The sequence below is a fragment of the Polyodon spathula genome, chromosome 1 (assembly GCF_017654505.1).
Source record: "Polyodon spathula isolate WHYD16114869_AA chromosome 1, ASM1765450v1, whole genome shotgun sequence".
Classification (NCBI taxonomy): domain Eukaryota; kingdom Metazoa; phylum Chordata; class Actinopteri; order Acipenseriformes; family Polyodontidae; genus Polyodon; species Polyodon spathula.
The window spans coordinates 8,349,300-8,363,141 of record NC_054534.1 but is presented as its reverse complement, the minus strand read 5'-3'; the positions used below and the strand labels follow the sequence as shown (position 1 = coordinate 8,363,141).

Sequence of the window (13,842 nt, the reverse complement as noted above, 5' to 3'; positions counted from 1 at the left end):
GACGTCACCACAGAGCCAGCGCCCCGCAACTGACTGTCTGTGTGAAGCGCAACGACGCAACACAAGAGAGAGACGTCAGGAAAGATGGCGTTTGTTTAGGCCAGTCCGATCACCTCCCCGATTCAGTGCGTTTAATCCAGGGTCTGGCGACGAGCGGCAGAAAAACTCACACGGATCAAGGCTTCGCCTAAAAGAGTGAATGAACTGGATTTTTTTTTTTTTTTTATTGAAGAAGGCAGCTCCTGTCATAATAATTATTTTAGCTTTAACAAAACCAAACAGGGGGCGGGTTTGGTTATATATTATTGTTATTACTTTGGCCAGGTGTTTGTAGCTGTTCCCAGTTGCCATCTGTCCAGGGTTGTCACATATACAGAGTTGTTACTTTCTGGCTGATATTATTATTATAAGTATTGTCTATTACCACACACTGACGCTGTGTTTTTGTTGGTACTGGTTTTTGACGAGTCTCAATGTCGGACAATCAGAGTTGGAATTCTTCGGGTTCCGAGGAAGATGTCGAAACGGAGTCCGGGGCGCCTGTTGAGCTTTGCGGGGTCCTCAGTAAGGTATGCTGATTTATATATATGGGAAGGGCAAGTGGTGGTGGAAGGGACCTGTCATCAGCAACTATTGTCTGTGTAGGGACTGGTTTTATAAAGCTATAATCTTGTCATCGTGAATAGCTGTTCACCTAAAATATTTCTTACAGAGAAACGTCGAGACAGTTTTTATTTTATGTGTGTTGATTTGTGTATTTTTTAAAATTTATTATATATTTTTTTCGCAACTGAACTTACTCCCCTCGAATACCACAGCCGAATGTATCAGTTAACTTGGTCACATTAATAATACATTAACGTGTAAAACAAAACAACATATGATTAGTGTATTGTAAGATTGACGCTGATGAATTTCCAAATAGTCTACCGGTAGTTTTTTGGTGAAGTATTGTGTGCGTGTCACTGCTAGTGGAGAGTAAGTAACACGTTTGTGCAATAGTAATATTTTGCGGTTTTAAGAGGTTTCCACATTTTTCAAACTCCTCACTGCACCATATGCACTGTGCACTGCTGCGCTTCCTCGGTTCGATCAGACGGCGAAACCTAGACCCTTTGATTAGTAATCATTTACCCGTTTTCAAAAATATGAATTATTTATTTATTATTTATCAGAAGTAATACTGTCAAAAAATACATCCTCTGACAGAGCACAGCTGGGGGAGGTTAGAGTAAGTTCTGTGAATAATAGTAAACACATAACCAGCCTGTTGCAATCATAAATAACTTCCCCAAGCGACACATTAGTACGTGGGAACTGTTTGTAGATATCAATGACACAGTATACTTAGAATTTGTTCATCTGTACGTATCAAGGTAATTACTGTATCGAGGGAAAAAAGTAGATAAATAATGACTAATGTAGGTGAATAAATGAGTATTACGAGACAACAATAAGCAGAGAAGAAAAGCAATAATTCATTTATCATCAAGCAGTAATGGATTACAACAAGTAAACTGATAACACAGTATTGAAAAGGCTGAAAGAGAAAACAAAGGTCCACCTGTATTGATAGTGTACTGATATCTCATGTTAAAATCTTGTCAAAACAGTAAACTTGCTTTTGAATAGTAGTTGACTTTGACAAGGTGTCTTGCTGTTCCAAAAAAACGATTACCAAGCAAACTGCAATAGCAAACACCTGAGACAAATGGTTTGGTTTGAACAGGTCTAAAAGAAATGCAATAACTATTTTGTTGCACACACACACACACACACACACACACACACACACACACACACACACACACACACATATATATATATATATATATATATATATATATATAATAAAATAAAACTTTGATTTATTTTAGTATTTTTTTAAGTATAGGTTAGCATAAGTACACACAGGCATATACACACATACATATGATACTCTACAATACCAGCTCCTTTGCTGCTGTGTTGTACGAAGTCTAATTTATAGTGCAGTCAGGCTATCAACAGCCCAGCCAGCAAGACTTGAATACTGTATTGCAGGATCACTCAACTGGCAAACTGCCAGCTATCTCTGAGTTTAGCCACAAGCAAGATTGGTGCTGATTGTGCATCTATGTCCAAAACTCTATAGAAACCTGCTGGACATGCTGTAAGTGCACGCCTTTTTTTGTCAGTCTTACAGTCTTGTATACTGGTTACTGTGGAGGTCCAATATATTAATGTGTGAATGCCATTGAAGGATTTGTCACTTTAGTGTAACTATATGTCATAATTTAGCAATTCATCCATAATTTAAATACCTGAAATAGGATTGCAAAAAATATTGGCATACCATATTAATGCTGAAAATAATACCAGAATAGTTGTAACATCCCCAATGCTTTATACTGATTTGCAAAACATTTTGTAGAAAAAAATACATTCAGAATGTTATTTAGATAACCCCAAAGGCACTGGATGAAAGAAATGAACATGTAGTAGAAACAGCCCCTCTTAATGTGTGTGTGTGTGTGTGTGTTTTCTTTTTTAAGTTTTCTAATCGGTTAGTAATATGAGTACAATTTGTTTTGTTTTTTAAATGCAGTAGATCATTGTGGGGTCTGTTTTAATGATATAAACACTGATAGCTCATGATACATCCAACCTGAAATGTATACACCTGTTTTTTTTGTTTTTTTTTTAATTTCAGACCTAATTTCACTGTGTTTTTATTGTATGTTGTAGTTAATAAGTGGGCTACTAAAAGATCATTGTGGGATATCACTAGCAGGATTGATACATAGTAGAGTGCTGTAATGAGATCTGCCATTGTTTAGAACAGGGGTGCCCAATCCAGGTCCTGGAGGGCCGGTGTCCCTCCTGGTTTTTGTTCCAGCTGTACACTAAATTGCTTAATTGGACCAATTAAGCTTCTAAAGTGCTTGATTGGTCCAATTAACTAATTTTGAGGACAGTTGAAACAAAAACCAGGAGGACATCGGCCCTCCGGGACCAGGGTTGGGCACCCGTGGTTTAGATCATTAAAATTGACCTTGATTTGAATGGTTTTATTTTATCTTTCCAAACACAGCTAAATGTTGATACTTTTTCCTTCTTTTAGTGGACCAACTATATCCATGGATGGCAGGACCGTTGGGTGGTTTTAAAAAATAACACCTTGAGTTACTACAAGTCTGAGGATGAGAGGGAGTTTGGCTGCAGGGGGTCGCTTTGTCTCAGCAAAGCCCTCATCACGGTAAGGCTTGCATAGTGTATGATGATGAATTAAAAATGCTTGTTCATGATGGACAGGTGATTACATTGCAGTCTGATTGACAAATAGCAGGGATGGAAAAGACTGCAGTTGCCTAGCAGTTTCATCCATTCCAGGTTTTAATGCAAGCTTGACTAGCCACAGTGTAATAAGCTCATGTGTGTCTTATTAAACGCCTAGTAAAACCAGGAATTTATCAAACCGCTATGGAATGAGCGTATTTTTTCCAACTCTGGGTATGGTGTTTAATTAACTGTTTCTTTAAACTGTGAGCTGTCTATAGCTGTCATTGCAGACGACTAGGTAGAACTGCTAGAGGACACAGTGGTTTGGTTGATTTAATCGAGTCGGTGTTATGCCATTGTGCATCACTGCCTGGCACAGTCAGAACCAATAAGAAAAGTGGAGAGTTATTTGTTTTGGGCGACTACTTTAAATCTCAATGCCCTTATTGTTATAGCAGAAACTGCAGTTTGATTTGCTTTCCCATCATCCAGGGCAGGCTTCAGATCACATAGCGAATAGGGTTAATCTTTTGAATGTCCCATCTTCTCACACACTTCAAGCTTTTAACCAAAATTATTTTGTACTACTTATCTAAAGAGATTTAAAGCGATCAATTATTGTTCATTTTAAATAAATCCATTTAAATTGACTAGGCTTTTAATGTCACTTTTTGCATAATCAATTCAGCTGTGTAAAATTGTCTTTGTGTTTTATCGTATGTTATTTCACTGTTTACAAGCATTGTTATAATTATGGCTGGATTTAAATTAAAAGCAGCATTATGTTGATGGTTTCTGAAATCAAATCCTTTTATTTTTTATTTTATTTTTTAAGTTTTACAAGATACCCCTCCTGGTAGATTGGTACATGTGCTGTGTTGACTGCAGAGTGTGAGGAGCTTGACACCGTTTACACATTAACGCTAGAGTTTAATGTGACACGTTTGCTTTGCCTTTTAAAACTCGTAAGAGTTTTTGTTCTTAAAGGTTTTATAGTAAAATAATTCTTTCATTGAACTGGATTAGTGGCAATGTAGATTTGTATAGAGGTTCCTCGTTTTTCATTCTCCGCTCTTTGCATCTGTGGGGTTGTGTTTCGGCTGTCAGGTTTGTTTGTGGTGGAGGGTGAGGGAGTTCAACCTGTCATAGTGAAAGGCAGATTTGTATTGATTTATTTATCTTTTTAAATGAAAGGCCAGATGCTGGTGACAGACACTTTTTGAAGTTGTGTACTATCTGTTTGCATTTAACAAACCCACATTTATCCAGGTACGTTCCTTTAATAAGATAACGTGGTATAAAAGTAACCTTTTTTCACTCTGATAATTGTGTAGGCACTGGGAGTAACGGGAAAGTTAAGTACTTAAATAGTTGATTAAGTCTCCATTATTTTCAAGAGTCAAGTATAAAATGTTACTATGATGAACAGTTTGTCCTCAGTCGTGTGGGAGGCTTGTCTGAGTCATAATTATTTCAGCCTAACAGTGCCTTACAGCAGTGCACAGAGAAGTAAAATATTGTGAAATAAACCTTTGTCTTCAGTAAATGTTGTCTCTGTCTTGGGACACGTTTGTACTTGTAGTTAACACTTACTCATATGAAAACATGCATGCATATTAACCAAACAGTTTCAAATTTGACAGCAGACAAATTGAAGAGAATTGGAGATCACTTTTAAATTAACATTGAACTCACTGGGCTGGCTTTCAGCAGAGTATGTTCATAGAGCCGTTATATGTGACTGTGAGTCCTGTAATGTTCTGTAAACAGCATCACTATACACTGTTTAAGCAGGGACCTGACAAGCATAATAATAATAATAATAATAATAATAATAATAATAATAATAATAATTATAACAACCTTTTCCTTAAACATAGAAACATTGCAAACTTAAAATCTTTAAATATGAAGTGAGGGAGAAAGGAGCCCTGTGACTCTGATTTGTTTCTTGCATTCTGTAAAGATTAACTACAAACTTTCCAACTCTAGATGAGTTTTTAGCACATGTCTCCCGAAAAAAGAATGGCTACATTTTAAGACTGTCAAAAAACAGAATTTAATATAAAAGGGGTATGGTTGTTATTGTATGAAAAGTAGTTGTTGGCCTTCCTTCTTTAGCTTTTGTGCCTCCTGGTGCTAGGGTGCACTGCAGCACTTTTATTCTGTCCTACTAGTAAAATTGAAAACATCAGGGGAGAAAATGTATGTTCTTTATAAACAGAGAGAGTGCTTAGCAGAGTGTGTGTGAAATCTGTATAGACAGGCACAACATGGCAGTCCTTGCAGTCAAAGTTGCATCTTTGTTTACACAAGGTACCACATCACCATTTTAAGCTACTTAATATCTACTACTGAGAAGAAATGTATTTGCGTGACACTGGGTAACCTACTTTGGTTATCCATATATAGAGGATACTGAATGATCGTTTGTGGTACAGTTTATTTGCCACAGGAGGATGTCCCAGTAGAGCACCTCCCCTGACGAGGGTGAGTGGTGTATGTAAGGTAATTCTCCTAAGGCGAATAAAAACCTTGAAAAAAAAAAAAAAAAAAAACCTTGAAAAATCTATTTGCCTCCCTGTCACAAAAAACACACAAAAAAGTAGAATATAACTTGAGCATTTTAGTTGTTTTATTTAACAGTGAATACAATCAATCAATTGGTGATTAACAGGGGTGGATCTAGCCTTGTAGTCTGACTGGTTCACTAAATTCTTCCAGATACACAAAAGGTTCCCTGTGACCCCACCTTACCTCAACAAATTTATAATGTACTTTAAGGAAATGTTCCTTTCAGTGCAGTTTAGAACACATTTGTAGTCAATTTTAAGTAACATAGCAAGAGTACAACTATAAAAAACAATAGTTGGAGTTATTTAAGTAAAAAAATTGCTGTTTTTTCCTACTCTATAAGCTGAATCCAACTCCTGATGTACAGGTGTTTTAGTTTGTTGCATCACAGATATGAAATCATTGCCAACTAATTGCTTCTGCTTTGTGGAATTCTGATTTTTCTAACGTTCTTTCAGTTTTGTAACCTCTGAACCCAGATTTTTAAAGGACTTGTGTATAACCTGTCAGGTGTCTGTGTTTTTGTACCAAAATGCACGCACTATTTACAGTAGGCTCCAATTTTGCAAAGACGATGTGTATTTTCTTTTGTTCTTTTCTATTTTTTAAACAGTATACAACATTTTACAGCTATTTTTCCTCCTCTGACATCTTGTCCCATGATGGCTGACTGGAACACTGCTGCAGCAGGGTCATCCTGGTTTCATACCCTGATGGCTTTTATTTATTTATTTTTGGGAGGGCAACATTCTTTGCCTGCATTACTCTCACTGAAGAAAATAAATACATAAATGAATTAATACATAAACACATTGCTGAGATTTACAGTCTATTTTGTTTTTAAATAATAGTAAAATATTGTACAGATAATCTCATATATAAGCATTTAATTTCTGTCATTATAAACGTTTGTCAATCTTCATGTTTTTAATGCTTTCACAAATCAATGGATTATGCATGTCCAATAAATAACTAATATCGCTTCTGTTCAAATCTAGTATATAGCATTTAAATCTAAAAAAAATATTAATGTGGTAAATGGCAAACTAGGTTAGCAAAACTAAAATTGAAAAAAAAAAAAAAATCATTACCTGTTTTGCCAGTTTGTCTCGAAATGCTTCTAAACAGTAAACTTCAGATAAAGCAGTATCAGTTATTTGCTAAATTACAAAACATGTATATAATACATTACATTTAAAAGATTACTGTGCCTTGCCACAGGCTCGCTTGCCAGCCATTTTTGGGTTTCTTTGAAACCAAAGTAAGCGGCTTGAAATTAACTTTTCCATGCACTAGTCACCATGGCTAGTGGATGGAAAAGTCCACAGGGCGACAACAGAAAAATAAAATGCAAAAAAAAGCAACATTTATGAGCAGTCTCAACAGGGTCTGAAACAATCTGCTTCATGAGTGCAGATATAGCTTCTGAGATATGTAGGGCATCTGCCCTCTCCACAGACTGCATGCGTACAAACTGCACAGTCACCAGCCCTTTCTGGCAGAATCACACATATACTAGCTCCTCTTCCATGACAGCGCTATTGGTTGAATCATCTGCCATCGCTGCCAGGAACTTGGCACCTTTTATTTTCTCTTGCAGCTGCCTTCTTTCTACCACCGCAGTGTAGTGCATACATACTCTTGCTTGTTTGTCATTCCTAGATTTAGCTCGGTCTGTTCATCAACCCTACATTAGAAATAATTGAAAAAAAAAAAAGAATGCTATTTTCTATTGTCACACTTTCTGACTGACGATCTGCTAAGCATTAACTTACTATATTTTTTCAAGCTTTAAAACAAGTCAGTTCAAGATACAGTAAATAGTAAATTCACCAAAATGAATCTGAAATACCAAATAAGACTTGACTTTATTTACGTGGTTGCATCATAGTTACTAGCAATCATTTGAATCACTTTTTCAGAGTTTGTAGCATGCAAAATATTATTATTATTATTATTATTATTATTATTATTATTATTATTATTATTATTATTATTACATAAAATATTGGACGTGCTATGTTATATTTAAAAAATAATCTTGTAGTACAGTAATAAATAGCAAAGTATAATGGCAAAACTTGTTGTCCCAGGCGTCGGGCGATATGAATTGCACACCCCTGATGCCACAAGTATATTTTAAAAAATCAACGGCAATAACATTTGTAAAACTTTTTTTTAATATTAAATCATTGAATTCAGGAGTTTTTACCTGGTTGATGTTTTACTTTCATTTTCAACAGACTGCTTTGACGCAGATAAACGCCGGACCCTGTTTATAGACTCTTCACAGCTGTCTTTTTAGATCGAACCTTGAGCTCAGTCTGTCAATTTGCAGCCTGTCTGTTGTTTCCCCCTGTTACAGGTGTTTAATGAAGGGGCTACAGGCTGTTTGGATAAGTCAGACACAGGTGGTAATTGGTATTTCTTGACTAAATTTGTTCTTAAGGAAATCTGGGTCCAAATCAAAACAACAATAGAAATGTGAAATGACTTCAGTATTGGCAATATTGTTTGAGCTACAAAAACGCAGTTCTGTCCTCAATTTCAGCAGCACACCACTGGTCCCAGGAAGCATGTTATTCCACTTAAGTGGAGTAACAAAAACTTATATGAACTTATAAATATTCTATCCTGATTAGTCAAAACAGGTCACATGGGGATGTGAATATTACAGCATATTCCCATGGGTTGAAACTTTTTTTCAAAAAGGGGCGAATCACTTGTAGATATCCATACGCCAATAGAATTTTGCAAAAAAAAAAAAAAAAAAAACTAGCCATTTTTAAATTTAAATTAATAAACATGACTAACCACATTTAATATATCATATTGAAAAAACGGTATCCATATTTAAATTTGCAATAAAAATCAATTTTGATCTTGTGGGAAACCAAACTGTAGATGAGATTTTGGATGTCTGAATCAGATACCAACACTTATTCAAGTAGTGAAAAAAAAGTAATGCAGCTGGCATCAAACTTACTGAAGCACAGCTTCTGGACATAGAAAAAGAAAAGGAAAAAAAATGAAAATTAACAGGAATTCACTGCCTGGGGATCGAGTGTCCTTTTTATGCCGCTGTCCAGTTATTTAAAATGCAACCAACATCTTTCTTGCCACTATGAAACGGTACTGCAAATTTGGCATGGATACCTCCTGTCACTACTCCCGGATCACAAAGGACGATTTAAAAACTAAATAAAAAACATCTTCCCCAACACTGGTGGTAACACATTGAGAAGAGAACTGGAATATTGGGTAACCTTCCTGCACAATATATTATTATGCACCAGTTTAACTGTATATGGTGCACAAAGCTGGTCTCATTCGTGCTGCCTACTGAGGAACAGACTGTACAGCTCTTACAGGACATTTGCATATCATTTTAACTCAGGTTGACCAAATACTGAGGAGCTGTTCCCTCCATTCGTGGTTGATGATAGATAAATCGCATATTATTGAGAGAATGGTGACAGGGCAACTGTGTCCATGCAAATAAAGACACATAGGCCTAACCCATGAGAAAAAAAAAACCCCCCCCCCCCCCCCCCCCCCCCCCCCCCCCCCCCCAAAAAAAAAAAAACAACAAAAAAACTATTTTCCATCAACATGTTGTAATGTATTTTATTCAGGGCTTCTAGTTTTTGGTTTGTATTTTCCATCTCTCTCCCTCCCTTTAAATCTTAATTAATAGTTGTTAAGGCTTAACTGAATAACAGATTGTTTAAATATGCGATGCGCTACCAGAAACTAACAGAGTGGAAATTAATAAGCTGAATTAGGTGATTAGAGACAGAACGGAATGCAGGTTCAAATAGAATCAGCTGAGATCAATGCACGTCGTTTGTTAACTCAATCAAGATATGAGGGTAAAAAGGAACAACTTATTTTTGTAACTAGTGTTTAAGAAAGCGAATCGGCTCAAAATATGTTTAAAGGGACATCACGTGATCAAAAATAAAACCCGAAAACTAGAAGCCCTAATTATATTCCTGTAGAGTTAAGTGAAACCTTGAGTAAAGTATTAACCAGCATCTCAAGTGGAAACTATTACTGTAGCACATTCTGTCTACCTGGGCCCCCTGCTGTGAATGTCATGCCCTAGATGTCTTTCTGTCATGGTACCTGCTGCAACAGGTTGTATTTTTTTAAAGGTGAAGGTAACTAGTATGTTTTGATACCACTGGAATGGACCATGTGAAAAATAAGTGTTGAAACTGAACCTTGGAGTGACTGCCTTGAAGGATTGATTGGTGTGTACAATAGAAACACAATAGCTTTAGGTGTGACTCGTAATCTTGCCAAGTGTTAGCCTTTTTCCCTAGGAACAGGAAACGGTTGTATATTGAAAAGCTTTTGATGCTTTCAAACTCTGTGGTTAAATTTGGAAATGCAAAATAAACAGAGTACAGTTGCACAAGATGACAATGGATAGTCTTTTCCAAAAGTCACACAATACACTGTCTTAAAATAACACTTCTGTAAGGCAGTTAATGGAATTGTAAGTCCTTAATAAAAACCATGGCAGCCTGTTTCATTCACTGCCTATTAAAACAAAAATGTGTGTATCCCAACAATTCTTCATCTCTTTGCTTAAAGTGTTAATGATGATGTGTTTAATAAAACGGGTGCTTTTATTATGGTTATTTTGCTTATTTACTGGATACCTGTTCCCACCCAATAAGCTGTGTTGGGTGTAATTCAACTTTCTGGAAAGCCCAGAGAATGCTTGTAGGATTGCAGATGGAGTGGGCAGGTCTCCTGACCCGACTGCAGTGCTAATGCGCCATGACTGTCAAACTATAAAGCATGAACTGGCAGAAAGGAACAGGAACTACAAATGTAAAAGTGAACCCAGTAATTGTATTCATAAGATAATGCACATGGTTTCCTGTTTCAGAACTTGAGTGAGTGAGACAGGGCTTAGTTAACAAAGCTGCATTTGTTCTTGTGGTGGAAAGTTGCTTTCTGTTTATTCGCTAATCATTCGAGTACATCCCCAGTGTCCTGACAGGAGAATTGCGTGTTACCTTTGTAAGGACAGCTATTCAGTGTGTCTATGCGGTACTCCTAGCCGGAAATACGATCTCCTGAAGTTAAGCTTCTCGTCATGTGACAGAGTTCAAACTTAAGTTTTGTTCTGAGTCTATGGCTCCGTCATTGTAGCAGCTAGACTGAAAGGGGGGTATCGTTGCTCAGCTTCCCCCCCATATTCATTTCATATTGAGGTTCAGTGGTGCAGTTTTTTGTTTTTTTTATTGCCATCTATGATTACAATATCTATAGCATTGACCAAACATGATTATTTTGGAAAAACTTACTTTTTTTTTTTTTTTTTTTTAAAAAAACATATATTCTCATCTCTACCACATATAGTATGCCTTGCAACTTACATAGTATGTGCAGCTTACATAGTATGAAAGGACATTTTGTGACCTTTCATTTGATATGTTGCATGCATGCAGTACTATCCAGTAGTTAAAATACATAAATTAAATCCGTGAAAAACAGGTGGAAACAGGGCTGCGTGTAAAGAGTTAAAAAAAAAAAAAAAAAAAAAAAAAGAAATGAAATGGAGTGCTGGTTAAGAAGAAAAGCACCAAAAACTTCACATGAGGCAATGGAGAGTGCTGTCTCTTAGTGTGAACGATGATTCAGTAAACACCAATGTGAATGATGTATGTAGTTTTTATATGCAAAAGTACCTTTTTTTGCTACCCCCCCCCCATTGGCTGCAGCATAGGGGGGAAATCCCCCCCCCCCCCCCCCCCCCCAACAAACAAAAATGAAATTCAAGCCCTGGGCAGGCTCCTTCACTCCCTGTGCTTGCTTTTCAGATTGTGTTGTGATGGGCAAGCTGAGTTCATTGCTGATGCTAACAGGATGCAATGAGTCTGTGTTTTTTTTTTTTTTTTTCATTATAGGGAAGCTCACACAGGTGTTGAAAGTGAGACTAATAATCAGATTAGCCTCACTCACCTACCTCACGTTGTTGATACAAAAAGTCACTGTTGTGAACTAACTGCTGAGGCATCTTGTAATTGTCTTTTAGTAGAGAACATAGGCCTATTGCTATGAACCATGCTGAGCTCAAACTTTTAAAGGATAGGATGTAATGAAAAACATAAACAAAAACTGGAAGAACTGGAAATCAAATAACACAATTAGCACACAGGTGAGAGAATAATTCTGTTTTGTTTGCTTGATTCTTCTTTTGGACCTTGATATCCAGGAAGCATCTCCTGTACTTGTGAGGAGGTTTGCGCCTCTGTGCTTGCTTCTTCCTTATCTGCAGGTCAAGATGTTAGGAGGCAGGATGTCATTTCTTGGAATGGATGAGAAAGTGTGGCAGGAAATATTAGCTCCCAGGACCCCTTGAAAAAGCTGTTTCCTTCTCTCCAGGAGGAGCGTTATCCTTTGTTGTTTTTGCTAAACTATGTGCATGTCCTTTCAGTTCTCTCTTTGACGAAAGTCATGTTTGTTGTATTCAGATTTGCTGGCAGAGTATGAATACAGCTCACATAATTCCCATTTCCCAGCTAACAAAGGCAAATCCTCTTGTGTGTGCTGTATGCTGTTACCTTGAGCCACTTAACACACTGTTTAATTTTTTATGTTTTAATGTCCTTTTGAATGCTTGCATGACGAAGTGACAAGCAAAAGGGGAAAAAAATCCTTTCTGCCCACAGAGCTGTGGATTTAAAGGTGCTCTGAGAGCTTGTTTGCCCTTCTCGGCATCATCCAACAAAATAGGGTGGGGGAAGTCAGCTGTCTTTTTCATCAATATTTTTTATTTCATTTTTTTTTTTTTTTTTTAAAGCTTTTTGCAAACTAAGTTATGCATATGATTGCGCTCATCCTGTAATTGAAAGTTTTGATAAGTTCTGAAGTCCCCAGACCATTTTTACTTATTGCAGTTGTACAATATCTGAGGGCTTTCCTTATGGTATAAATTGTTATTTTAACAGTAAACTTAAAAGAAAGCCAAACGTGGAAGCGGGTGTTTTTTTTTGTAGTGTACAGCATTGTTCAGTATGATGCCCTGTATACAAGAGACAGTGTTTTATGGTTACAGTACCAAAAATAATCTCAGTTTTGTGTTCTATACTTTGCTGTATTAGGGACAGGTACTATTAAAATAAATAAATACAACTAAAATAAAAAGAAGAAATTATCCAGGGAACTTCCTGTAGTATAGTGATAATGAGATCAAGTAAATATTGTATTCCTTCGATTTACTGTAATACACTTTCAAATTTATCACCCTCAATTTGAGGAAAAAATAAAACCTCAAATAAATATGCGTTTACAAAGATGCAGCCTCAATTATGCTGTTGTATCGTACAAAACTGACACAACAGTGTTATTGTAGATTAATCACGGCGCTTGTTTATTGTACTGCGTACTGTATAATACTTAAGATGGCGCCTCTGTCATACATACTACTCACTCACTTGTGGCATCACACATCCCGGCAATAGCAAGCACGACACAACACTCCACTACATCAAGCAACCAGTAAACCAACAACCAACACAGCATTGACTGCACTGTCATAACATAACATACTCATATGGAGATTACACATACCTGTTCTTCTCCCAATTTGTCAACTGTGGTGCTGCTTGGCATGTCGAAAAATAAGGGAGTCTGATCAGCGTTTATGATGTGTCCAAGTTGGTATTGTTTGTTAGAAACACGGAAATTGTAAAAGCTTCTCTCTGAATTCCTCATGATACTAATGACGCTTGTTTGAAAATGGCTGCCTGGATGTCATGGATGATTCGAGATCAGGCAGTAACGTTTTGGTTCGTCTTTTCTCTGCAGTAAGTCACGTTGCTGCTTGTGTGTTCGGGCAGTGACGTCTTTGTCTTTTCTCTGCAGTCAGTCATGTTGCTGCTTGTGTACTCGGGCAGTCATGTCTTTTGTTGATGATATTAATAAACGCAGCACTACACTGCACTCGAATTTAAGACAGAGGCTATTTTTGAGAAGAAAAAAATG

The 13,842-nt window shown here is 36.8% G+C and overlaps 1 protein-coding gene across 3 annotated transcripts in view; it reads left to right on the top strand.

The window, feature by feature from the left end:
* The first annotated feature begins 68 nt into the window (after positions 1-68).
* The window catches only part of LOC121313527 (ceramide transfer protein-like), a 47,584-nt gene continuing 33,810 nt past the window's right edge, over positions 69-13,842 (top strand). For 2 of the 3 annotated variants that reach the window (XM_041246192.1, XM_041246182.1), the window contains exons 1-2: positions 69-569; positions 3,104-3,238. In XM_041246192.1, the coding sequence (XP_041102126.1) occupies positions 474-569; positions 3,104-3,238 (231 nt within the window). In that variant the 5' untranslated portion in view covers positions 69-473. The remainder of the gene's footprint in view (positions 570-3,103; positions 3,239-13,842) is intronic. The other variant, XM_041246200.1, reaches the window with a different exon arrangement.